This window comes from Rhamphochromis longiceps, linkage group LG15, assembly GCF_057381845.1.
Source record: "Rhamphochromis longiceps isolate RC_006_pf linkage group LG15, R_longiceps_female_GT1.1, whole genome shotgun sequence".
In the NCBI taxonomy this organism is placed as follows: Eukaryota; Metazoa; Chordata; class Actinopteri; order Cichliformes; family Cichlidae; genus Rhamphochromis; species Rhamphochromis longiceps.
The window spans coordinates 14676829-14704099 of NC_140571.1; the positions used below are offsets into that span (position 1 = coordinate 14676829).

General features: G+C 39.4%; 1 protein-coding gene across 1 annotated transcript in view; it reads left to right on the forward strand.

Moving 5' to 3' along the window:
* The window catches only part of ppp2r5a (protein phosphatase 2, regulatory subunit B', alpha isoform), a 62470-nt gene that overhangs the window by 22386 nt on the left and 12813 nt on the right, over positions 1–27271 (forward strand). Inside the window, exons 2-4 of the mRNA XM_085383061.1 lie at positions 5534–5730; positions 19106–19207; positions 19324–19416. Coding sequence (XP_085239187.1) covers positions 5534–5730; positions 19106–19207; positions 19324–19416 — 392 coding nt within the window. The remainder of the gene's footprint in view (positions 1–5533; positions 5731–19105; positions 19208–19323; positions 19417–27271) is intronic.

A 27271-nucleotide genomic window follows, 5' to 3' on the forward strand; every position in this document is an offset into this window, starting at 1 on the left:
GCTGGATGCAGGGGCTTAGTTCGTGCGTGCTTTTGATTGGTGTGGGCTGGTTTAGTTTCTGTGGATATGAGGGAACACAAGATATTTGCCCTGTGTGCATATTAATGAGAGCCCTCATGCTCATAAATCACTGGGTGCATGTAATTATGTACTCTGCTGGAACGGATGCTTCTCTTATTGAATATTGAACTTGTACAATCTGTGCAATTAATTGTACAATGCTTCCACTTCAGCTCTTCATCTCCTTTTACCATAGCTTTCTGTAAAACCATGACTGTGTGTTGACTCTCTGTGCACGCACACCCTAACATTTTATGGTGTCTTTTTTGTTTTTTGGTAAAAGGACAGTTAAGTTTAATGTTATGAATGCAAAAGGTCTAAACATGTTTAGTCTATGTGCATAGTGGAGAAGGTTTTTGACATTAAAAGTAAAACGTGGGCACTATTTGGAATATTTTTTTTATGACTTTTCATTCTTGTCGAGCTATTCAGTGAACACCTCTACTCCATATGGTAGCATGTTCATTTCTAGTGTTTCTTCATTAAGTTTTTTTTTTCTTCTTTAATTTGTGGCTCATCTGTTCGTGGGTAATTGAATAATTCATGCCGTGTTTAGACTCTGCAGTTGTGTGGTTGTGGAGCTGAGATCATATTTCCTGTTTTGTCATCAAATCTGGTCTTTATTCTTCTTCCACAGTGCACAGTGTTTCTGTGAAACAGCCTGAGTTGTTCATGCAGAACATTTAAGTGTCTTTAAGATGATACTGAAAATACATTACACTGGTCACAACCCAAAACTGCTGCTTTTAAGAAAGTCACTGCTGCAAATACTTCTGCAAATAATACTACTACTGCAAAAACTGATGTAATTGTAGAGTTTGTTAATAACAATGACACATTCCTGACCAAACTTGCTTTGTTTCTCTAAGTCTGATGCTCAAAAACGCTTGAACAGTGACAAATCCTTCAGATTTGTTTTCTTTTCTTTTTTTTTGTGGTATTTGTCTGTCTACAGAAGCTTTAAGAAATTTGACCAATGTAAAATGGAGCCCAGAAAATACTGTTACTAACAGTTTTGTGCAACATGTGGTTTCTTCATGACAGCGGTCGGCAACATTTAGTCTGGTGTTGCTAAATGTAGAGCATATGACATGCTGTCTTACTTCAGTATTAGAGTTTTCAGCAAACCAATCATCAGTATATTTTTGGAATTAATCTCTGGATTTAAATATTATTATTTATTTATTTTTAAACGTATTTTCTCAAATAATGACATCTATTCTTAACTGCTGTGTAATGCTGAGTAATCATGATTCCTTTCTCTGTAATTTAAAGGCCCTCTGTCTTTTTGAAGATGTTCAAAAAGGTCAGTAATGAATAGTTAAACCTATAATTCAGGGCTCTTTTTGTTCAGCCATCAAAATTCACTCAGTAGAGGCATTCATACTCAGAAGATTCAATAGTTCAGTGCCTGCAGAGATCAGCCGAGACACAGTTAAAGCCATTTATGAATTTTTTACTGAGCTACCAAAATTGACTCTAAGGAATAATTATATATCTGTTTTTCTTTTCAAGCCCAGATTCACTTTGTGACTCATGTATGCCGTTTAAATTACATCAAGACAGTGTAAGTGATTTTCTAAAGTTGTGTAGGATTAGTGTTTAAAAAAAAAAAAAAAAGTGACTACCATTGGCTATACTAAAGTCACTCGATATACAACAAGAGTCCTGTTTTATCTTTAAGAATAAAAGGAGTGTTTGCTGCTTTAAACTTTGCATCTTTGGCAGCTTGATTAATTTGGTATTTCTGTCTGATCTCGCAGATGCTTTCATGTTCTTTGTTCTCGTTCATGGCTCCTTGGTTCTAATGGAAATATTTCCTTCCTTGGTAAGCACCCTAAGGAATTTGTGCACTAATGCATCTGTATGCGAAAGGCAAAAATAGCTCCACATTGGGGATAGCATCCACAGTGTCAGACTGTATCTAGTAGGCCCAGCCATCCTTGGTCTTGGGAGAATAAAGACAATTCCCTCTAAAGAGATGAATTTTTTTTTTGCAATCTCTTACATGAAACATATTCTGAGTATGTGAAAACAGACAATGAAGGGTTTCTGTTTCCGTCAAGCAGTGGCAGAGAGCTTTGTCATTTTCTGCATGACCATGAAAAATCATAAATGAATTGTGCTTTAGAGAGAAAAATATTAATAATGCACTGAAGAACGTTTAACTTTAGACTCAAAGGAACAGAGGTGCGTTTAGCAAATACCTTTGTTTCATATTGATAGATAAATGGATGACTTGTATGGGTGACACTGAAGCTGCAGCAATGATGGGAAGAAGAGAAGCGTATAGAGAAGGAAGGCAAGGGCTCATTATCCCATGCATATCCCATCATCTGTGAAACATGGTGGAGGCAGTGTGATGCTGGAGGGATTATAGCTGCCAGTGGAACTTGGTGACTGGTGTTTATTGATGATAGCTGTACTTTCTGCTCAGATTCAGTGAAATGCTCTAAAAATGATTGTGTGCTGCTTCAGAATAATAAGCACTGACCCCCAAAAGCAGTTTAAAAACAATGAAGTCAGTCACCTAACCTCAACCCACTGGTTCTTAAACTTGTTTGGGATGTTCCAGTTTGGTTGGGGGAAATAAAACTTCACAGCCCACAAACCCTGTGATCATTAACAATAGAAACAAGTTGAATGATACCCCCCCCCCCCCCCCCCCCCCCCACACACACACACACACACGAACACACACACACATACACACGAACACACACACACATACACACGAACACACACACACACTGTTTATCCAAGATAAACTGCCTCAACCCCAGTGAATATAATTTTTAAGTTGCTTTAAAGGTCTGCACTAGTCCAGAGGCTAGTGTTCTTCCTTCCTTCCTTCCTTCCTTCCTTCCTTCCTTCCTTCCTTCCTTCCTTCTGTTCTTTCTTTCTTTTTAATCCCTCCAAGACAATGATTTACTATCCTTTTAAGCTGAAATGACAGTTGCTGGGAACCAGTTAGCCCTGATTATTCCAATCTCATATTTTCACTGCAGGTTGTCTTGCTGGCTGGCCTCAAATGCAGTGGTCCTCAGTATCAGTCTGTTGCTTCCCTATGAGTGTTTCTTTTTCTGTTGGTGGATGTACACAAACAAAAAGGAACAAAAAAGCAAAAATGTTTGGTACTTTGAGGCTTAGTGACCACTGAACACCATATCTGTACAAGTTGCTATCACTTCTAGTCATCAGCTGTCTTTACTTCCAGGTTAACATCCAGACACCTCTGTATAAAGTGGTGCATACGTCATTTAAGTCAGGCCAGATTACTTTGACTCAGCTGACATGCAAACTCTTTATTTTGTTCTTGAAAGTACTGTATCATTTACTTCCTAAGTCTTAGGAGCATCAGGTAACTGCTGTTGTATATCAGTACAATAGCCCCACGCGTCATTACTTGACAAATAAAATATTTGCAGTGGGGAAACTGAGAAACGTACTTTACCGTATTTATTTTGTACATAAGCTGTATTGCTCGTTCTTGGAGGCTTAACTCTGTGCTCCTCACTCCCTAGATAATACTGTGTGTTTAAATCTAGCATGACTGCCCAGTGTGATGGCACCCAGGCTCACACATGTCTACCATTCACTGGGAGGAAATGGGAGCTATCCATGGGTCATTTTAACCACAGCACATTTAGGCTGCAGGGGGCATCATGGCCCTTTTACCTTTCTTGTTCCAGTTTGGTATTCTGTCTGCCCTTTCTGTATGGAATCCTTTGCGATCTGATACTTTGGAAAATTGGCATTAAGGCAAAGTCGTTATTAACAAGTAAGCATTGGTACAGTTACACTTCCATATTGAATTCACTCTGAACAGCAGCCAGTGGTCTGGCCAGCAGAGTTCAGTTGTATAAGTACCTCGTCAACGCTGCTGGAAAATTTTCACTACGTGTCAAAGTCATTGTGAATTTTTTGGCTCTGCCTCACTGTGAGATCTCCACATGTCTCACCATTTCATGGGGGTATTGCCTGTTCAGTTATGTAATATCACTCAATAACACAGTCTCTCACCCTGGCTGCTCATTCTGTTTAAAAGATTCTGTAGCAACAGACTGAGAGACCACAAATGTGTTTGCGTGTTTTAAGGCTGCAATTTTATAGTTTTAATGATTTGGTAATTTATTATTTCAACTGTTCTGTCTATCAAATATGATAAGATATTACAGTGGCCCTGAGGGCATATGCACTGCAACTTAGCAACATAACAGCAAATGGAAAAGCTCTATAAGAGCACACAAAACACAATAGAAATTGAATGAAACACATTAGAAGTGCAGCAAAAATAAACTTTACGCCAATATTTTTTCACCGTTTTAATGGTCACTGTAGTGGCTATATTAATTTCTTAAAGTTCTCTCTTTCTCTTATATTTAATATAACCACACTACAGACCGCTTGTTTATTTTCCACATAAACCTTTCAGAATAAAGCTCAAGATCCTGTTGAGACTTTTCCCCGCAGCACGCTGTGTAATAAATACTCACAAAGAAAACTGCGGCCATTACAACTTATGTCTAAAAATGTATTGTTTCATGCATCGGTTAAAACACTCTACTCCAGGTACACGACGCCCAGCTGGAAACACTTCACGCAAGTCGAGCTGCCCGAGATTCACAGAATTTACAGAAAATCTTACATTTTTGTGATTTATATCGTTATCGGGACAATAGATGTCTTATATTGGGAGATTTTTGTCATATCGCACAGCCCAAATTCTTATTTTCTTTCTTCCTTTCTTAGAGTTTTTTTTTTGGGGGGGGGAGGGTCTTCTTTTCTTCTTCTTTTTCTTTCTATTTGTCTGTGTTTTGTTAAATTGCAGTCAGTTTGACTTCTCATGGCCACTGTATGAATCACATAATAAGAACCCTCTTCATTTCAGGATTTCTGGTGTCAGCATAGGTTGCAGTAGTTGCATAAAAATATGGCTTAAAGTTAATCGATTTACAAAAGTTTTCTGGTGATCAATAAATCAGTGCAACATATATATTGAATATTTATACACATGGAGGATGTAGATCTGTTTTATTCTGGTACTGCTCACATGGACTCTACTAGAGCTTTGCATGACTTAAATAAAGATTATTTTGAAATTGATCTGATACATGGCCTTTGTCAGCTCATCCACTGCCTCATGTGGGTGGAGCTTTTGTTCACACAGTCAGAGCTGAGTTAGGGATATCTGATAATGATGACTAGGTTGCCTCTGCATGGCAAATACATTTGTTGTATTGTCCGTCTGATCAGCAGAGAAGCTGTGTACTACTCATACTGTATTGTTTTGAATTGCCGAGAACAAAAATCAGCCTAGGCAGATGTCCTGTCACACAAACAACTCACACCATTTACATCATTATCCCAAATTGACTCTTATCTATAACTTGTTTCAATGGGGAATAAAATAACACTTTGTAGACTATATCAGCAGTGAATCAATGTATTTCCTCCTTTTGTGTGATTTCAGATGCCCCGTCCACAGAGCAGCAAGAACTGTTCACCCAGAAACTCCAACAGTGCTGCATGCTCTTTGACTTCCTGGACTCAGTCACTGACCTGAAAAGCAAGGAGATCAAGAGGGCCACACTTAACGAGCTTGTGGATTACGTTTCGACCAACAGGGGCGTTCTGGTGGAGCCAGCATACCCGGAGATCACGAACATGGTGAGGTTGCACATATGCATTTCAAACAACCTCATGCAATTCCCTAAACAACAGCCGCAATTAATCCCCACCTGCTAATTATTTAATAGAATAGATGGCTCATCTGTGTCCCGGTGTAACATCCTGTACACTTGAGCAGGATTAAAAATGAAGGCTGATCTTGTGTCTAGACAGGCGTGCCAGCAACGCACGAGGTGCATGCTCCTGTCCTCATGCAAAACCCTTTTCCATTTTAAGCACAAAGGCCATATTGTAAACACAGAAAGAGCACAATATTATTTGATTTATTTAAAGTTTTCTTACTCTCTGCCCTTTCCTCTTCCCTGCTCTCAGGCTCTTTCACCTTCCTCTGAATACAAGTTGAGCAGTGTTTGTTAAAGTAGAACACATATGGGAAAAATACGGCTCGAGGACTAGAACTGGCCTGTGGGTTGTCTCAGCCCAGCCCCTGATTTCCTCAAAGCAAACATTCAACCCTTCCGGCACTTCTCACTGTGTATAAACAAACCTCTTCTGTGATGAACTACAGAAAAGGTAGCTGTATAACACTTAATGTTTGAATACAGCCCATACATTTCTTTGTTTTTTAAGAATTCAGATTTTATTTACTTTAAGGGTAGAAGTGTTTCTCATTTTAGGGTTTAATTTTGCACATTTGCATTTCCGCAGTCAGGAACTTTGTTGCATCATTTAAATTGCAGCATGAATTGCTAAATGTGTAAGTATGGTATAGTTTGTTTGTTTTTTGTTTTTTTGTTTTGTTCCCTCCCCGGGTTCTAGATGGTCCTCAGGGAGGAAACTATGCACATAGTCACGATTGGTGTGAATATACTAGATAGGGCAAAGCTCCTTTATCACCTACCTAACATAAGTCTCAGCATGTTGCTGTTATTTTGGGGCAGTTGATTTTAAAACAAAAGTTTGCGTAGTTTCACTAGACTAAATCCAACTTGCTGAAGGTATTTTTTGGTAGTCATGGAAGATGAAAACATTCTTTGGAATGTGCTAGTTTTCACTCTGGGTTTAAGATAAGATATGTGCTTCTGTTCCTTGTCTGGTGTGACTGCTCTCAGAGATTCAGTTTAATTCAGTTTTATTTATTGCCCCACTACCATACCAACAGTCAGCTCAAGGTGCTTAATATTTTATTGTAAAGACCTTACTATATTAGAAGAAACTAGAACAATCACACGACCCCCTGTGAGCCAGCACTTGGAGCATGCAAAGATAAGAGAGTAATACTCAAAATATCATACAGTGGGGCAAAAAAGTATTTAGTCAGCCACCGATTGTGCAAGTTCCCCACCTAAAATGATGACAGAGGTCAGTAATTTGCACCAGAGGTACACTTCAACTGTGAGAGACAGAATGTGAAAAAAAATCCATGAATCCACATGGTAGGATTTGTAAAGAATTTATTCGTAAATCAGGGTGGAAAATAAGTATTTGGTCAATAACAAAAATACAACTCAATACTTTGTAACATAACCTTTGTTGGCAATAACAGAGGTCAAACGTTTACTATAGGTCTTTACCAGGTTTGCACACACAGTAGCTGGTATTTTGGCCCATTCCTCCATGCAGATCTTCTCGAGAGCAGTGATGTTTTGGGGCTGTCGCCGAGCAACACGGACTTTCAACTCCCGCCACAGATTTTCTATGGGGTTGAGGTCTGGAGACTGGCTAGGCCACTCCAGGACTTTCAAATGCTTCTTACGGAGCCACTCCTTTGTTGCCCGGGCGGTGTGTTTTGGATCATTGTCATGTTGGAAGACCCAGCCTCGTTTCATCTTCAAAGTTCTCACTGATGGAAGGAGGTTTTGGCTCAAAATCTCACGATACATGGCCCCATTCATTCTGTCCTTAACACGGATCAGTCGTCCTGTCCCCTTGGCAGAAAAACAGCCCCATAGCATGATGTTTCCACCCCCATGCTTCACAGTAGGTATGGTGTTCTTGGGATGCAACTCAGTATTCTTCTTCCTCCAAACACGACGAGTTGAGTTTATACCAAAAAGTTCTACTTTGGTTTCATCTGACCACATGACATTCTCCCAATCCTCTGCTGTATCATCCATGTGCTCTCTGGCAAACTTCAGACGGGCCTGGACATGCACTGGCTTCAGCAGCGGAACACGTCTGGCACTGCGGGATTCGATTCCCTGCCGTTGTAGTGTGTTACTGATGGTGACCTTTGTTACTTTGGTCCCAGCTCTCTGCAGGTCATTCACCAGGTCCCCCCGTGTGGTTCTGGGATCTTTGCTCACCGTTCTCATGATCATTTTGACCCCACGGGATGAGATCTTGCGTGGAGCCCCAGATCGAGGGAGATTATCAGTGGTCTTGTATGTCTTCCATTTTCTGATGATTGCTCCCACAATTGATTTTTTTCACACCAAGCTGCTTGCCTATTGTAGATTCACTCTTCCCAGTCTGGTGCAGGTCTACAATACTTTTCCTGGTGTCCTTCGAAAGCTCTTTGGTCTTGGCCATGGCGGAGTTTGGAGTCTGACTGTTTGAGGCTGTGGACAGGTGTCTTTTATACAGATGATGAGTTCAAACAGGTGCCATTCATACAGGTAACGAGTGGGGGACAGAAAAGCTTCTTACAGAGGACGTTACAGGTCTGTGAGAGCCAGAGATTTTCCTTGTTTGAGGTGACCAAATACTTATTTTCCACCCTAATTTATGAATAAATTTTTTACAAATCCTACCATGTGGATTCATGGATTTTTTTTTTTTTCACATTCTGTCTCTCACAGTTGAAGTGTACCTCTGGTGCAAATTACTGACCTCTGTCATCATTTTAAGTGGGGGAACTTGCACAATCGGTGGCTGACTAAATACGTTTTTGCCCCACTGTATGATTCAAAGGTAAGAATAGTGAGCTGGACATACTAGGTTTTATCATGGTATAGACTTGTGGTTGCAGCCGGTGGCCTGAGCAGCCCGATTTCCTCCCACAGTACAGTAATGAGTCATGTGCAGCATTTAGAAACACAACAGTCACTGCTGCAGTGATTCACTCCACACTGCAGATCATCATGATGGATACCCGTGAGCACAGGCACAGCTGAGTCGAGGAGTCTACTTACTAATGTGGGCAGCAGTTCATGTCATGCTTTAAAGCTACTGATTTAGGGTTTGATTTATGTGAAATTTGTAACTCTTAAGGTGTTTTTAACAGTGCAATTACTCAGTTAATGGTTTAGCGGTAGTAGCACGTGGGAAGTCCATTGGCAGTCCATGGACTGCCTCTCTACCTGCAGAGAGTGTCTGTTGTCAGATGGAGGCAGTGTCAGAAGTACAGCCGGTCTGTGGGCCACTCCTCTTTATGCTGTTGTGGGTGATCTAGAACAAAAATATAGACATAGGTTTGCGGTGGCTGGGGTGCAGTGACCTGGTTCTGTCTGGGTGACCCTTTTCTTTTCTTTTTCATATTTTCTTTTTCCTTTGGTGTCTTTCTTTCTTGTCATCATAATTCAGTTGATAGAAATATGAAATGCATTGCCAAACCCCAATGTGTCTTTAAACACATAGAGTTTATGTTCTGTTCTATTTTTGAAACTAAAACAGAAAAAGAAGCCAAAAAAGCAAAACTTGTTTACAACTGCACAGCACACAAACTTCAAGCTTCCTCACCATTAAAAGAGAAATATTACGCTGACTTTCAGATTTTTGTGGTTAAACTTTTAATGCTCTCACAGTAATGGCAAGTTGTGATCTACTTGCTTAACACCATCTTTGCGCCACCTGTCTTGCCTCCATGTTGCTCCATGTCTCTAGGGAGGGCACAGTTGACTAGCTAAACGCATATGCATGCACACATGGCAAATATCCACAGTTTCGTGGTAAATAAAAGCTTTTTAGATGGTTATTTTGCCATCTGCCTCGGCCTGGCATGAGAGATTGCTTCATATTAATTCAAAGTAATAAAAACAAAACAAAAGAATGTGTTATAATTTCACTCCTAGAGTCATCATAATAAATCATATTAAGCCATTAAAAAGCAATAGCTGTTGTGGTTAATTTATAATTTATATACAAGTTATTAGTTATTTGCCTGCTCATTAAAATATGCTTTGATCCGATGCGTGCAAAATATGCTTTTGCACTTTTTCAATCATGATGTGTGAAAAGTGTTTGAATGAAAAGCGGGGAGAGCAATTTAAAAAAACAAAAAAAACAACAACTCAAATCAAAATGTAGTGATGACCGTTTCATAGCAGTAAATGTCAACGCTGATGCAATTTGTTTAGCGTTTTAGTTTGTAGAAACATGGTTAGTAAGACACCAATCAATCAGTGACAGCTGCGCCCAGCCTCCCCTGTATGTCATGGGCCATGTAGACCAGTAGTTAATGGTAGACTCAAATGCACGAGTCAAGAAGAGCGTATCAACAGGTTTAAATATAAACTGAGAGATGACTTTAAGATGACTCTGGGGAACTGGGGCAGACCACGGAGGAGGAGAGAGCCAGTATTCTGGGAGACTCGAGGAGTTATTTCCCATGATTTTTCACAAGGTGTATTCAGTGTGAGTGCAGAGGGTTCAGGTTACCTGAACTCATTTTAACTTAACTCTGCTTCGGTAGTGTTTCATTTCAGTTGAGTACAACTACATTGTCAGTGGGGTCGTTATAGCAAGGCTGTCCAAAGTTCCCGTGACCTCATTTGTATGCAGCACAAATACAACAAAACAATGTAGGACATTGAGGCATACAGCCCACTTTGATTTTAACTGGGCCAGACCAGTCTAACTCTGCTTTTTATCAGTGTAATGACACATTTAAAGTATGCATTTAATCCCTGACAAATCTTACTATGAGAAAAAGAAATTGAGTTTCAACAATATGCAAATTTTTCCCACATGACAAATGTGAAAAATTACAGTAGTTAGCTCATGGCCTAGACAATTGTTCAGTAGATACTTCTATAGTAGAAACTGAAAATAGGAATACGTAATTATTTATGCCGAGTTTCAAATGTGGCGGGTTTGATTCTTGTAGAGAAGTTGCTCCCATGACTCATCCAATGAGGTCAGTCCCTGGCCAAATCAGTGGTATGCAGTCTTTTGACTTAACATTTTCAGCTTGACTCAGCTCCCTTGGAACCCTGGCCGAATAGGCAACAAAAATGTACCAGGTACTACCATTTAATGAAAAACCCTAAAAAAAGAGTAGAGTTGAGTTAATTTGAGACGAGTAGGTGCTAGTGGAAAAGAAGCATTAAAAAGCTGAGGGAGAAATCCTGAGGGAGAGGCCACTACTTTGTTCTTCCGCAAGAGCAGAGAACATCGGAGCAGGCAGGTGAGTTGAGAAGGTGAACCCGCTAAAGGTGCTTGCAGAAGTGAGAAGTGGACCAGCTCGACCAAAATGGGTAGCTGATTCTGGTAAATGGTCCACACTTCACCTAAGGAAGCAGGGAGACAAAGGAGTTAGCGCAGGGAATCGACAAGTTTGCATGAGTAACATAGGTAAGTGTGATTTCCAGACAGACAATCGGGCAGAGACTGGGTGCACAAACAGGTCCATAAATGTAGGTTATTAATGAGGGTGATAAGTAACAGGTGGTCAGGCTGCAGTGTGGAAGTCTGGGCTCCACCCAGAAGGTGAACAAACCTCTGCTCAGCTCCTTTAGGAACCGGACCGAGTTGAGGGACCAGAAAATGTAATAAATAAATAAAAAAACAAGCCATTGTAGGACTATGAGACTGTAACCTTGAATTGGATAAATTCTTACAAAAGGGGGATGCTTTCTTTCAAGGTTGGATCTCTGCCAACCTGATAACCTGCCCTCACCAGCAGGTTATCAGGTTTGTTACTTTAAACACTCCTGGCATTGTCATTTCTTTATAATCTCATTTGTCAGTGCTGCTTATAATAGAGAAACATGGGTTGAGCTTAAAGGGTAAGCCTAGTTCACAGCTGTCTGTACAGACAGGCTTCTGAAAGAGGTTAGACAAATAGCAGCGGCACTATCAGAAAACTGGTTTGATAATAGCTCTCCTGCATACTCCATGCTTGGCGTCACATGATAATGAAGAGGTGAGTGTTTAAAGTGATGGCAGTGATTCTGCTGCAGAGAGGACTGCTTTGATCACAGGAGTACAACAGGAAGATTTCTCATCTGAGTGAAAGGTGGTTTTTGCCTTTTCTGACAGCTCTATAATTAGTGTTACTTCACCTCTGTCAGACAGTTTTCATTAGTTTGTCATATGGAAAGACTGCAGGTTTAGCTGAAAATGAGATAACTCCCCTTTTATTCCCTTGATCTCCTACATTTTTCATTCACTGCATTCAGTGCTTGCACTTTTGCCACATCCTCCTCCCCCTCTCTCATCCTGTGTGTTGCTAGGTGTTGGTTGCTACTGCGCTCACCCTAAGACTGACCCAGCTTCCCATCATCAGCGAGCCTACGCTGGTTTCAGCTGCACCACCGTCACTTAAGAACAGCTTCTTTTTTTTTTTCCTCCTACGTCACTTTCACATGCTTCATTTTCCCCTGCGTGAAAATTTCTCACTCGCCTCCCATATTTGCCATCCTCCTACAGTATTTTGTCTTGTTTTGTCCAACTGTAGTTATTTTTCAATATTGTGTGGTGACTTGGGGAATTAAATAAGCATGCCTGCTGCTTGCGTGGTGAAATATGTTACATAGACGGTGTGAATCAGGACAAAGAATAGCCAATGAAGTTATGGCTCTTCTGAGATGTTAAATACCTTACTACCAGTGGTTCAGATTATTCCTTGTTCATTAATCTTGAATGTTGTGGGCATTTGGCTGTCATCTGATTTCAGCTCAGTCAATGATCTGTCTCCAACCAAGAAAAGTTAATAGAGGTCATTTATCTATCTTATCAACTTCAGCATAGTCTACAGATCAGTGTTTCTGCTAGAGGACCGATGAGGAAGTCAGATGCACAAGTTTCATCCTTCATCTGTCATATTTAATCTAATTGAAGTAGACATAAGTGGACTGATTTCAGCTGAATAGACACAATGGTATTAAGCCATATCATATTTTCTGGGTCCCTTAAATGTTTTTTTTTTTTTTTTTAACTTTATTTTTTTCTACCATTTTTGAATGTTTAAATAAAAAAATACATTACATGTGTACAAGCAACAAGATAGATCTGCTGACTTGAAGGTTGTAACGTTTTTTCTAAATTATACAAATATATCAAAGTCATGTTTGAGAGTCCAGTGGGACCTTATAATTTACACTGGCAGAAACCCTACTATAGGATACTATATTTTACAGGCATCTGGAAAGTTACCTAAAAACAAGTGATGCATCCTCGGATCTGGTCAGACCTGAAGCTGTAAATCTTTATGTACTTAATAAGTGGAAATTCATTTCCACAAGAGGCTACATGAGAAAAAGGGATGTTGTGGAGGGTCACATCTACAAGCGGAACTCAATTCTGGTCAATATTAAACTGCTACTGAGAAGAGTAGCTGTTATAGTTGAGCCCTAATTGTGCCCCCTTGGGAAAGTTTATTGCTCACCTGGATGTGCTGTGTTGCATGTAATTATCATGCAGAAGGTATAAGTATAAGGTTATGTGATGTGCCTGTACCTAATTATTCAGGATTGCTGGAAAAACCTGAGTAGGTGGCGATATGTTGTGTAATGTTCCTCTTACAGATTAATCCACCATTATTGTGTTCTTTTGTGAATTTGACTAAATAACACAGCGTCTGTGTCTTTTAATGGATGGAAATGCATGTAGTGTTGTATGTATTTAAAGCTACTTTTGGATGCTGCTGTATTTGCACTGAGGATCAACCGTGGGTACCTCCATGTTTAATCATTTGGAGTCACTATAGAATCACTAAGTTTTATGTATTTGCTATTGGCTGTAAACAGCTCAGCTTTGAATTTTTTATTTATTTATTTTTTGGAGAAGTGTTTTAGTGGTCTTTATGTGTGCAGAAGTGGAGCAGCAAAGACAATGAAGCCAATTGGCTCGTTGCAAGAATGAGGTTGGAGACGTGACAATAAGCCACCACCTGAATGAGTCTCTTCTTTATCTAGTCTTTTAAGTCTGACGTCCTTGGCCGTTTCCGGGTCCAAACTCCTCTTCAGGTCCCAAAGTCAAGCAAACACTGCAGCAACACTGAGAGTTAAAAACTGTCTAAATTCTTTCATCTTTAATAAAATGATCAGCATTGCAGCTCTACCAGGTGTAACAATTAAGTTTAACATCCAGGCATCCACAAAAACAGAATTTATTACATTTAACAGAGTTAGAAGTTAGCAGGAAGTTGGTTCACTAGTTTCTACCCAAACATGATATACTATGTTCTGATTGAGAGATTTCTGAAAAAATTCTAACGTACAGCTCTGCTTTCTCTTCCGACATAATTGAAGACAAAAATAACAGCAGTGACTTTTTTAGTTTTGCTGCAGTTGGGCTAGTTGGTATATAATGATGTGCTATGTGGTGCCTAGCTACACAGCTATGGTTAGCATAACATAAACACAGTGAAGCTAGAGGATGAACGGTAACTTTTTTTTCCCACTTGATAAAAGTTAACGTGATGGTTTCCTGAAGGTTAGAGACAAAAGCAATCGCATGGCAGGATGCTGTAACCGGACCAAAGATAGGCCATCCACAATATAAGGTTTACCATCAACATACTGCTGCATGGGCTGGGCTGTCGTTACCTCGTAAGGTTTTAAAACTGAGCATTAAAATGAATAGTGGTAATAAAAACCGAGAGAGGCCAACGGTGACCATTCCCTTTTTTTTTCTTTTTTTCTTTTTTTAGGTGCTTGTTCAGATTAAATAGAACAATATACAGAGCATTAAAACATGTTAAAAACACAACAGCCTTAATAAACCAGAGTAGTTAGGAGCTGGAAGCACGTCCTCACTTAATATAGATATGCTATCCGTTCTTTAACTTCTAGTTGTTGAACAGAAAGTTATTCTTTTCCAGATGGCTTAAAAACAGATTACCTAGATTTTCTAGGTTTTGCTAAAACTTGCTAGGTCCAGTATATTAAATTTGAGTATTTCTGGTTCCTGTGCAAATGACCCCAAATATGGTTTTGCATGTTACCTCTTGGAACAAGTGATGGACATCTTTCTCTATTTTCTGAAATTTGACAGGCCATATTATGAGTCGGTGAACAGGGAAACATAATCTTCTTTTTTTTTTTTCCTGTTTAGCTTAGAAACCAAAATACACTGGATACTTTGGGTCTGGCAGATAGTGAATGTTTTTGTTTCTTACTGTTCCTAAGAACAATCAACCTGAATCTCCAACTGAAGAAGTATAACATTTTCAGGCTACCAATATTTTGTCAGCATTTGGCTAAAGAATGCACAAGATGCTTAATGTAAAGGAGTTTCAATTGCCAGGTGGTGTTTTCATCTTCACAGAAGCAGCTGCACAACACTATCAGACTTCTTTTAATGAAACAGGAAGGACACACAGGCAAATACCAGCACAGTACAGGAACAGTGGCGAGCTGAAGGGCTCATTCATCCTTGAAGGGGATGGGCTGTGGCATCACCAGATTGAACGTCATACATTCCTTTCAGCTAATAGTGAAATTAGACTAAAATAGTAATGAAATCAAAGCTGGATCATCTGGATGTCACAGTAACCTAAGCATTGTTATTGAAGGTTACCATGCTCAGTGGACACTCCCACCAACTCTGTATAAGCTCAGAGAGACTTGGCCTGAGATTCAGCCGACACAAATCCTGTAAAAACCTCCATAGATTAAATCGGCATTAATCCAATATAAAAGATGTTCAGCATTTTTTAAGCCCTTTCTTTATCGTAAAGTAGGTTCGATAAAATCTGTTTTAAAAAGTGTTGTTCCTATACCCCTTCACCAAACAGGACACATGTAATCTGATAGGTATTTGAGCCACTGTCTTAGGCTACAAAATTTCTGACAAATAAACAACAATATTTCATCTCTTAGAAGTGGGGTGGAGAGTTTACTGGCTGTCCAGAGTTTTGTTTGCTTGTCCAAGTTGAGTAATTTAGATTGCTTTCAGGCTGTTTCTCCATGGACAAAACAAAGTATACATTTTGGCTATAAATCGAATTGAAAGAGATTGTACTGTTGCAAGAGCAATCATCATTTGTTCATGTTCTTGGGCATATGTGCTTGAAGCTTTAGACTATAATCTGGTCATGTCCATTGTGTTTTTTTATTTAGAAATGTTTTAAGGGGCTTTAAAACCAAAGGCAACTCTGAGACAGCCGAGCAAGTCACGGAAGGGAGCTTCACATGCACGAAATAAAAAGTGAATGTTTTTCCACAAAGACGCTGACCTATAAAAAATGCATCAAGTGAGGTTTTTGACAGTGACAGATGGGAATTTTGGCAGCAATCATTTCACTCTGAGAGAAACTGTTAATTTTGTCCATCTCAGCGTTCCTGCCTTATAACTTTCCTCAAGGGATCACAAGGAAAATCTGCATTCACAAGAATCAAAACGGCATATAACCACAGAAAATGTACATCTCTGCTACACATAATCAACACTTTTTTCCTATGTGCTTTTTAGTTTTTTATTTTGGACATTCACTCATTTTCAGTCCTTGTACCTGACCATTTTCAGAGGAATGTTTTTTTTTTTTTTAAAGCACTTAAATATAAATCATTCAAGCATAAAAAGGGCACTTAACTCAAGGAAAAGGTTTTGTGTCTGCACACAACAGACAACTTGGCAAAGAACCAATTTTAAATGATATATTTAGGCACTTTGTTACTAGCAGCTTATCACAAAAACAAATTTTGTTTTTATTACAGGCCATTTATTTGGTGGAATCAATGATAAATGCCAAAGATGATGCAGTTTATCAGGCAGAAAACTTGACAGATATAGGCATGGTGTGCAGGTTTTCCTTTTAAATTTTTTGGGGGAATGGACGAGTACAGGACAAGAAGTGGCAGGCCCAAAAATTATCTACCACAGATGCAAAGCAAAAGGCTGACGTATCTCAATTTGCACAAGAACTGGCCTGAAAATCATGAGAAACTGGTCTTATCTAGTGGTAAGTCGAAACTTGAGTCCAAATAAATCATAATCAATAATGTACTGAGGAGGTCACTGTGATACAACATGCAGTACCATCTGGGAAGCATCTGGTTGGCAATGGCTTCATTTCTCAGCATTACAGTGATCCCAGTGCACTAAAAGCATACCTGGATAGAAAAACACAGTGGAGCCCTATGAGTCAATGTTTGGCCTCCCCAGAGCCCGGACCTCAACATTATTGAAGCAGGGTGGGATCATCTTGCACATCTTAGTTTAAGACACTTGTGCAGAACTGCTGCTTTGGATGGGTCTGATATCGGTCAGGGGTCGATGCCTATGTGTAAGGTGACATTAATTTTGTGGTGGCAAAATTATAAAAGCCAAAAAGACTTAAAAATAAATAAATAAAAGGTCAGATATAGTTGTTATTGAGGAAGAAGTGCACTGTAAAAAAATTAGCATTAGAATTTTAATTCTTTTTAAACATCAGTATCAGTTCATTTTTGCAATCTGTAGATCAATAATTACTACATAATTACAACTCTTCATTCCTCTTGAGGTATGAAATGGAAAACTTGTGTAAGCATAATTGCAGTTTTCACAACCAATCAAAGTGCTGTAACTTTACTATAGTTCTTCTGGGACTATGACAGAGTCCCAGAAACAGAGCAAGGCTTATAGATTGTAGTTTCAAATCCATGTAGAATCTGGTTATTTGATAGCATTGTGTAACAAACCTTAATTATATGTTCTAGTAAGATGTCAGTAATGTTCCGACTTGCTGTGTAAATGTAATAACTGCATTTGGATAGAAAGTTTTCAGTGGATTACTGAGCTTGTCAGAATTTGGGCTACTGTCTGGTTTTAAATTTCTTTGCTGCCTTCCTTTCCCATTAGTGTCAGTTGGATTTTCCAGCTGCCAATAGTTAATTTGATGTTGTCTTTATCACTTCAGCGTGACAGTGTGCATCCAATCACATAATGGTAGCTTTTCCAGCACCCTGCTGCCCTGTGTGTCACTCTCAAATTTACTCTTGCTAAAAATAACAAGGTGACGGTGACCTGTCTACCGGTGATTGTCTCTGCTATAGAATTTTAATAAGGGGTTGCACCTCATGCAGAATTGGCAGCGGCTTTTTGCAGGTGCTGTCCTGTATTGGCAGCAGAAGTACAAGTATGGAGAATAAAGAAATGAGGATAAAACGGTTGCCTTTTTATTCATTTTTACTACAAAGCTTCTTCTTGCTCTTGCGTTATAACCAAGCATACCCTTATCCTTTACAGCAAAGCTCCCCCCCCCCCCCCCCCCAAAAAAAGCTCCAATCAAACACTATTCAGTGCAGACAAGACGACTAAAGCTTAATTTATACTTCTGCATCATTCTGTGTAGAGCTCACAAGGTAGTCTGTGCAAGTGGCAAATTTTACAAAAGAGGCAAAATTAGGGTTTCAATTAAAACATACCTGCAGTGTAGATTTAACACACAGCATTGATGTAGAGGAAATAAAACTCACAAGGTTTCCAACTCTGATCCCGTGAAGGAATATTTAACTGTTATTCTGAGCCTGAGCTCTCATTTCATCTCTTGCCTGCACCTGCATAGGGGGCAGACCAGCGAGACAGGCTTCGTGTTCAAAAACATTGACGTTCCCTGTGTTGGCCAGCACCTTCACTTGGTTTTTAATTATATTGATAGATTAAGGATTTCATTGAATAATTCCATGATATTTCAGTTAAAAAATAATCATGTTAAACAATCAACAAAATACACAAACCTACCTGAATGCCTTTCTCTACTGCTGTTTTAGCTGGCCTGATCTTATCACTAAGATCTCATCTCTCCAATCAGGCCATACAGCAGTGGACTATAGAGTTTATTTTGGTTCACCAGGTAGCATCAGTTGTTTGATATTTATACAAAATATCTGTACCTAAACTCAATAAGAGCTTTGTCACACTATGAGGACATGATGATCATTTGCACTACTTTACAATGTTCGATTGAAAAAAATAAATAAATAAAAGAAAACAAGGCGGGGTGTGAGAATTAGCATTAGTGAAAGCCAATTATAGTAACAGATTTTGAATAAGGTAGCTAGTATCAGGGAACTAAATGCATCGTTGGTTAAACACAACAAAACTTTGTGGGAAAATGGAGACGAGAAAAAAACCTGTAGACATAAAAAGCTGAGAGAAGCCAGAAAATCCAGGTCGCACTGTGAGAAGCTTAGAAGTAAAGAACACGTGTGAATAATGTTGTGTTCTTCTGCTGCATTGTATTCCATGTACTCCTTAAAAGTTAAACCCTCGACTTTCATTTGGTTTGGTTTTAAGTTAATGAATCTCTCCCTTTCCCATGCAGATCTGCACCAATATTTTCCGGGTTCTCCCACCAAGTGACAATCCGGATTTTGACCCAGAAGAGGATGAGCCCACTCTGGAAGCTGCATGGCCTCACATACAAGTAAGGATCTTGTGTTTCACTCTCTGATTTGAACCACTCTGATTTAATACTTTTATGTCACAACCTCTGCAAAATGCATATTCCTATTTAAATTGGAATTTTTCTTGATATTCCAGCTGGTCTATGAGTTTCTTCTGCGCTTCTTGGAGAATCCAGACTTCCAACCCAGCATTGCAAAGAGATATATTGATCAGAAGTTTGTTCTGCAGGTGGGTTTTTGTTTGTTGAAAAGAAGGTGCATTGAATTATTCTTTTTATTTATTTTACTGATTGCAAGTAGTTGTGGAGACCTGCTGCTTTGATGTGATTTCATAGGTTACCTGATGGGAGGAAACCTGTCTCCAAACCTTCATTGTCCAACTTAGACTGACTGCAGATGCTTTCAGGCTTCAATTGAATCCAATTGCTAACTTGGCTCCATTCAGTGGAAGACTGATAGCACACTGACTCTGTGTTACTGCCATTTTGACACAAAAAAGTCCCATTACAGATGGAAACTGGCCTGCAGACCTTTTTTTAAAGCAAGATGTCTTCAAAGAAATCATTTCCAAAGCAACAACGTCTAAAGTGGTTCAAGAGTTGGCAACACTAGAGGAAAAGGAGCAGTCTCCAACCACTGTTTTCATTAGTGTAGTTGTAATATTAAAGGCCTTTGATTATTTTTAGGTATGTGTCCCCTCCAAAGAACACTTCAGACAACTTTCATAATAATGATGATGATGATGTAAATAAGCAGTTTCTAAATTACCATACCACGACCAGGTTATAGGGATTTCAAAGAAATAAGAAATTGTGTGTTTAGGTCAATAAATTAAAACCAGACAAGATAACATAAACCTTTGTGAACATTATGTGTGGAGCATTGCTACAACACAACATTTGCAGCTTTAGCAGTTCACAAAAAAATGATGGTAACCTTTCTTGATGAACATTTTTCTGATATTGTTTATATAGAGTTCACTGATTTCTCTCCGCTTGTATATTATTGACCAGCACATATTAGAAAAAATGAAAGTGCCATTGTGTTTTAAGTCTTTTAGCAATAGTTTGGTCCTTGATAATTATTTATTTGCTTTGTTATTTAGCATATTCACGTTATAATTCGAAATGAACTTCCTTTGATGCGCTCAGTCTAGAGGTAGGGTAGGTTGGGTACCTGATCTCTGCTCAGGTGAGAGGTATGAGACTCCAGGGCAAATCCAGGACAGCATTTCTCTGGGAATGTTTGAGAGCACCTCGCTGCAAAAAGAGGTGGAGAGGGAGGAAGAATGGACACTTATAATTTTTGCTGTTTTTGCTTGAATGTGACAAAAACTATTGATCAGGTAATTCTTGCAACCATTTACAGATTCTGCTAATTGTTACAGGTGGTGTCTCATCTTACTGGAGTTTGTGTGCGTGATTAAATATAACACGAGTCATTAAAGCCCATTGTGATGTGTTTTGGGAGTTCACAGGTTTCAGTGCTCTCTGTAGATGAATCAGACTGTTAATATGTTGCAGCTCGTCTCCATGTGTCCTGGATCTGTACCCACCTACTGCAGGAATGTTTCACTTCTTGTGAAGCAGCAACTAAAAGGAACCACAAGGTCTGGAATGCTGGCTGGGGCACATCCGAGGTGCCTGCTCTGACTTTCCATGATGCGAGTGTGTCGTTTGTGAGCTTTAAATAGCTGCCAGTTGTTTACTCTTAAGGAAAGCGTACTGTGGTTGAAGCATAGAGTGTGGGATGGATGTATGGGTGGTAGTAAAGGCAAGGCTTTGTTAGCCCTTAGCATAATACACACACAGCATGAGACTGAGTATTCAAAGATACTTCTAAGGTGCTCATAAAACACAGAAGAGGCTTGGATAGCTAGAGGAAGAGATAGAGGTTCACTAGTTTTGGTCAAGAATATTTTCTCTCTGGAAGGAAACGCATGATCAAAATCATGAGCTTCCAACACCACACAAGGAAAAATTCTTCTTATTGTGTCTTATACTGATAAAACTTTTTTCCTTTGTACTTTGCCGTAACTTAGTCGTTACACCTTAGTTACATACCTACCTAAAATAAACCCTGCAGTTAATTTGCACTCTATTAATATTTCATGTTTCTATTATTGCATCACTGAACGTCCACACCCATTTCCCCCGTTAAAATGGGTGTGGACTATACAGAAAACGAAACACAGCAGTTTAGAGTGAGGGGGAAAAACAAACTGATAAAAAGAAATGCATGTAAAGCTAACTGTTAGCTTGTGGTTGGAAAATTTGGGGAGTGCAGTTCCTTATGACTGAATTCTGCCGATCTTCTTGCCCCGGTGGTATGGTGTTTCAGTATGTTGGTTTGGGCTTTTCTGTTTCATGTTTACATGTTTTCCCTGTACTTGCGGGGTTTACAGTGTTCTGTCATAATTCAGTCATGGTGGGTAGGTTAATTGGTGATCGTAAATTGGTTTTATGTAAGACTATATGTAAGACTATATGGCTGTTTCTCTGTGTGACTCCTGTAATCGATTTGCAGCATGTCCAGAATGTAACCAGACCATTGTTCGTGGCTTGCAGTTCAGTGACTTGATAGATGGTTACATTCATAGCTTATTTATGAGGAGTTTGATAGTATCTGTCGTATTTCCTCATTGCTTTTGTGCTTTGACCAGAATGACAAAAACCACTCAGGTCAAAAAAAATGGGTACAACTCGGCCCTGTTTAAATGCTTGCAAATTGTTGAAATTAGAAAGAAGGAAGGCGTAAATTTTGTAATATTCTCAGCATTTTGCATATTGGAAACAATATATAATAAGATGTTAAGAACTGTTCATTTAACATGGCTAGATTTATAGTAGTTAACTGACAAAGTAATTCCTCAGCCTGATGTAGCAGAGCAAAGTAAGGTGGTTAACCCAAGGAGCCATGCCACAGCATTTCTGCAGTCGACTGAAGGTGGAAAAACTGAGACATGTTTGAAGAAAGTGCATTTGCAGGGTCATCATCTTCATCTAACTTTTAAAGTTTTCATCGTCATCTGGCAAACACGAAGTCAGTCAGAATTAAATACAAGTGCTTTGTGGCAATCAACCAACACCTACAGCATGGTATGTAACCAGTTAGAGGTTGCTAAAAATGGAAAGCAGAACTCCCTCTTAGATGTCAAAATAGTGCAAGTGTACCAAAACTGAAAGTGAGAGTTCTGCAAAACCACCAAATCCTGAAGAAGAGTAAACAATACTCAGAAAAAAGCCCTAAAATAAAACGATCTCATGTAATGTCCCAACTGTAAATGCAAACAATAACCAGGTAGTTAGTAAAAACAATAGGATTTGCAAACGTGACATACATGAAATAGTTTTAGTTTTAGTTTTTGGGGGGAATTGGGCTTGCAACTGCCTCCTGACTGGAGGAGTCATTTCAACAGATATTTTAACAGAATATCTGGAGCTTCATGCTACAGTGGTGTCAGTTCATTGTGACATTTGGCACAGCTACATCATAAATAATTTTTTATCGTTCAACTACAGCTGCATTTATGATCCCAGATCTAAAAGTGTTGATAATATTGTTTTTAATTTATATTTGGCGCTACCTTTGATTAAAATCTCATGTGACAATGTGACTTGATGTTTTGAATCGCACACTAAAGTGTGGTCATCTTAAATAACCAAAACAGCTTGTGAATACAGATGGACTAATTGTTTGAAGAGTCCTCTCACCACGGGTCACAGGCAGGAGGCAGATGGCCAGAGGAGAGGAGGCACTAATTAAAGAAGTGAGAGAAACCACAAGTATGAGCATGGTGCAATAATATGATATCCCTGTTAGCAGCTATGCATTGCTATTTATTTGACAATCAATAAGGACCTCCAAAACGCCCAAAAACTGAAGTCACATCTGCTAACACAGAGTGCCGTGTCATTCTCATGCAGTACAGCTGAGCCGTTAATGTGACATTGTCCGGTCAGTGTCAGTGAGTGCCTGAGGTTTTATACGCAAATAGAAAGCTGTTGTTTCACTTGAAAGTCATTGCAGTCAGTTTTTAACTCATCTTGCATGTACAGTACGTCTCTGTTCATGTTGTCTCAGCATACCTGGACAGGTCTATCAGAGGGGCCCAGTTTTTTAACATGTACTCTAAATTCAGTAATAACTGGTTTCCATGGTTGTCATCTATGCAGACTCATAATATTGTCATATATTCCTTTACATATTCAGTGGTTAATGAAATTAAATCTGACATAGACCTCCCTTATTTGTGGAAAAAATACTCCCGATGACTTTATCCAGTGTCACCCTGTCATTGTTAAATATTTATATTACCTAAGGCACAAACAATATGTCTGAATAGCATGCTTTCATTTCATTTAAAAAAACCTCCAATGTTCACATCCACTAGGGCTGAACGATTATGGAAAATAATCTAATTGCGATTTTTTTGCCCCAATATTGCGATTGCGATGCGATATGCGATTATTTTTTAAGGTCTTTGTCTTCTGTATTATTAAACAAAGACAAGCAATACATCATATAGCATGGCCAATACTATATTACATTAATTTTAAACTGTTCTTTCCTGGAAGACAGACCTCTGTTATGATGACATGAGGTGATGCATGAATTGATGACTGACATTTTTATTTAACTTCTTCAATCACAACAGTATATTTGAACATACACAATAGTTTATTTTTAGCTTACAAACATCTGAGCATAAAGTGCTGACAAGGAACCCTGGTGTAAACATTAAAATGAAAGTCAGTACAATGTGCAGATTGCAGAAATATACATAAAAAAAATCAGTGGCTTTACCACACTCAGTTTTTCGACATCTGTGAACTACTAGACAGTCATTCAATTAAAAAATAATATTAAATAAATAAAACTAATAAATAAAAAATACACACATCTTACTGATCTTTGCAGTCAGTAACATTACACATAAAGTGCAAACATAATAGCAATTGTATAAACACACACACAAACACGCCTTTAAAATTTAAAGGCGTGAAATTGGACGGTCTAGCCTTCTGAATCAGAAGGCTAGTTCTGATTAGCGTCACCGCTGTCTCGGTGGAGTTTAATGAACTCGGCCGTCTGCTTCTTGCTATCTAAAATATAACCAGACACTGGTGTAAATTCTCGACTGTCTCATACTTCTGTTTAATAAGTTTTCTGTTTGACGTTTAGTCAGCTGTGTGAAAACCAAGGAGGAACCCACCCGGGGGATTAATAAAGTTTTCTTTTATCTAATCTAATAACTTTAATCTCAGCCAAACCGATTTACTCACGAACAAACAAAACACTGAAAAAAGCCCAACAATAACATTTTTAGGTTGTCTAAGTGACTTATATATTACGTTTAACCCGAGCAGCGAAACTCCGCGGTGATCTGAAAATGATGTGCCGGGAGTTGTGCCGTTCTCGGCCGCATCAGTAACCCTCGAGCTCCCGGCTAGCTGTCGAGCTGGTGGGTAGCAGACGCCTCTGAAAACGTCGAAGCACTTTTGCAAATATGGGATATCTTGATAAACCGAGCAGATATTTGATGTTTACACAACTACTTTCTCGCCTGAAAATATGTTAAAAGTTTATTTTGTGACCCTGAAAGATTAGTATGAGTAATTTTAAAACTTAGTAGCGGCCGCCATTGCTGGAAACTGGAGTTTGGCTGGGCCGCGCTATGAATTCTGGGATATGGTAGTAATTTGGACAGCCTTCGGCACGTCGCTGTGACGTAATCGGTCTACAAATGCGGCCTCAGGAGGATGCAGCCCATGAATTTGGACATGTCCAGAGTATAATCGCAGCCTTTGCGGTTAGAAAATTGCACTTGATCATGTCGCGATATTATCGCAAATGCGATATATCGTTCAGCCCTAACATCCACATAACATTTTGTCATCACTGATAGTCGATCTGGTGTAATAAAGTTCAGCTGAGAGATCAGAGCGATTCATTTTCTGTCAATCAAGTTATTGTTTCAGCCCTGCTGCTGCTCCGACCCCCTCGGGGTATTTTCATGGAAACGACTAATCACTGTTTTGGTTTTGGCTTATAAATAAAATATTTAGTTACAGTTACATAAGTTAACATTTTTTCATAACATACATTTATCACAAAGTAAACATTAGAAAGTGTTGGTGGATAACCTTTGAAAATGACTCCTGACAAATTGAGTTACTTCATCACTTTGATGGAGAAATGTTGTTACTCTAGCAGGTGCTATGAAGCAGTCCTGCTTTAAAGAAATCAGCACAACATCTTGCAGATAGTTTGGATAGCTACTTTGGAATTAGTGTGTCGGTTTTCTGCGATTTATGTATATTTTATAAATTTGTACTCCACTCAATCCTCAACGTAGTGAGTCATGTTTGCAGTTATGCATGGGTGCTGTGTCTGCATTGTTTTCCCAGGTAATGTGAAACTGTAAAGCTGTTGAAATTGGACTCAGAGCAAATAAATCCTGAACAACAGAAAAGAGAAATGACTTCAGAAACAACTGAGTCTGTACATACAGTGGGGCAAAAAAGTATTTAGTCAGCCACCGATTGTGCAAGTTCCCCCACCTAAAATGATGACAGAGGTCAGTAATTTGCACCAGAGGTACACTTCAACTGTGAGAGACAGAATGTGAAAAAAAAAATCCATGAATCCACATGGTAGGATTTGTAAAGAATTTATTCGTAAATCAGGGTGGAAAATAAGTATTTGGTCAATAACAAAAATACAACTCAATACTTTGTAACATAACCTTTGTTGGCAATAACAGAGGTCAAACGTTTACTATAGGTCTTTACCAGGTTTGCACACACAGTAGCTGGTATTTTGGCCCATTCCTCCATGCAGATCTTCTCGAGAGCAGTGATGTTTTGGGGCTGTCGCCGAGCAACACGGACTTTCAACTCCCGCCACAGATTTTCTATGGGGTTGAGGTCTGGAGACTGGCTAGGCCACTCCAGGACTTTCAAATGCTTCTTACGGAGCCACTCCTTTGTTGCCCGGGCGGTGTGTTTTGGATCACTGTCATGTTGGAAGACCCAGCCTCGTTTCATCTTCAAAGTTCTCACTGATGGAAGGAGGTTTTGGCTCAAAATCTCACGATACATGGCCCCATTCATTCTGTCCTTAACACGGATCAGTCGTCCTGTCCCCTTGGCAGAAAAACAGCCCCATAGCATGATGTTTCCACCCCCATGCTTCACAGTAGGTATGGTGTTCTTGGGATGCAACTCAGTATTCTTCTTCCTCCAAACACGACGAGTTGAGTTTATACCAAAAAGTTCTACTTTGGTTTCATCTGACACATGACATTCTCCCAATCCTCTGCTGTATCATCCATGTGCTCTCTGGCAAACTTCAGACGGGCCTGGACATGCACTGGCTTCAGCAGCGGAACACGTCTGGCACTGCGGGATTTGATTCCCTGCCGTTGTAGTGTGTTACTGATGGTGACCTTTGTTACTTTGGTCCCAGCTCTCTGCAGGTCATTCACCAGGTCCCCCCGTGTGGTTCTGGGATCTTTGCTCACCGTTCTCATGATCATTTTGACCCCACGGGATGAGATCTTGCGTGGAGCCCCAGATCGAGGGAGATTATCAGTGGTCTTGTATGTCTTCCATTTTCTGATGATTGCTCCCACAGTTGATTTTTTCACACCAAGCTGCTTGCCTATTGTAGATTCACTCTTCCCAGTCTGGTGCAGGTCTACAATACTTTTCCTGGTGTCCTTCGAAAGCTCTTTGGTCTTGGCCATGGCGGAGTTTGGAGTCTGACTGTTTGAGGCTGTGGACAGGTGTCTTTTATACAGATGATGAGTTCAAACAGGTGCCATTCATACAGGTAACGAGTGGGGGACAGAAAAGCTTCTTACAGAAGACGTTACAGGTCTGTGAGAGCCAGAGATTTTCCTTGTTTGAGGTGACCAAATACTTATTTTCCACCCTGATTTACAAATAAATTCTTTACAAATCCTACCATGTGAATTCATGGATTTTTTTTTCACATTCTGTCTCTCACAGTTGAAGTGTACCTCTGGTGCAAATTACTGACCTCTGTCATCATTTTAAGTGGGGGAACTTGCACAATCG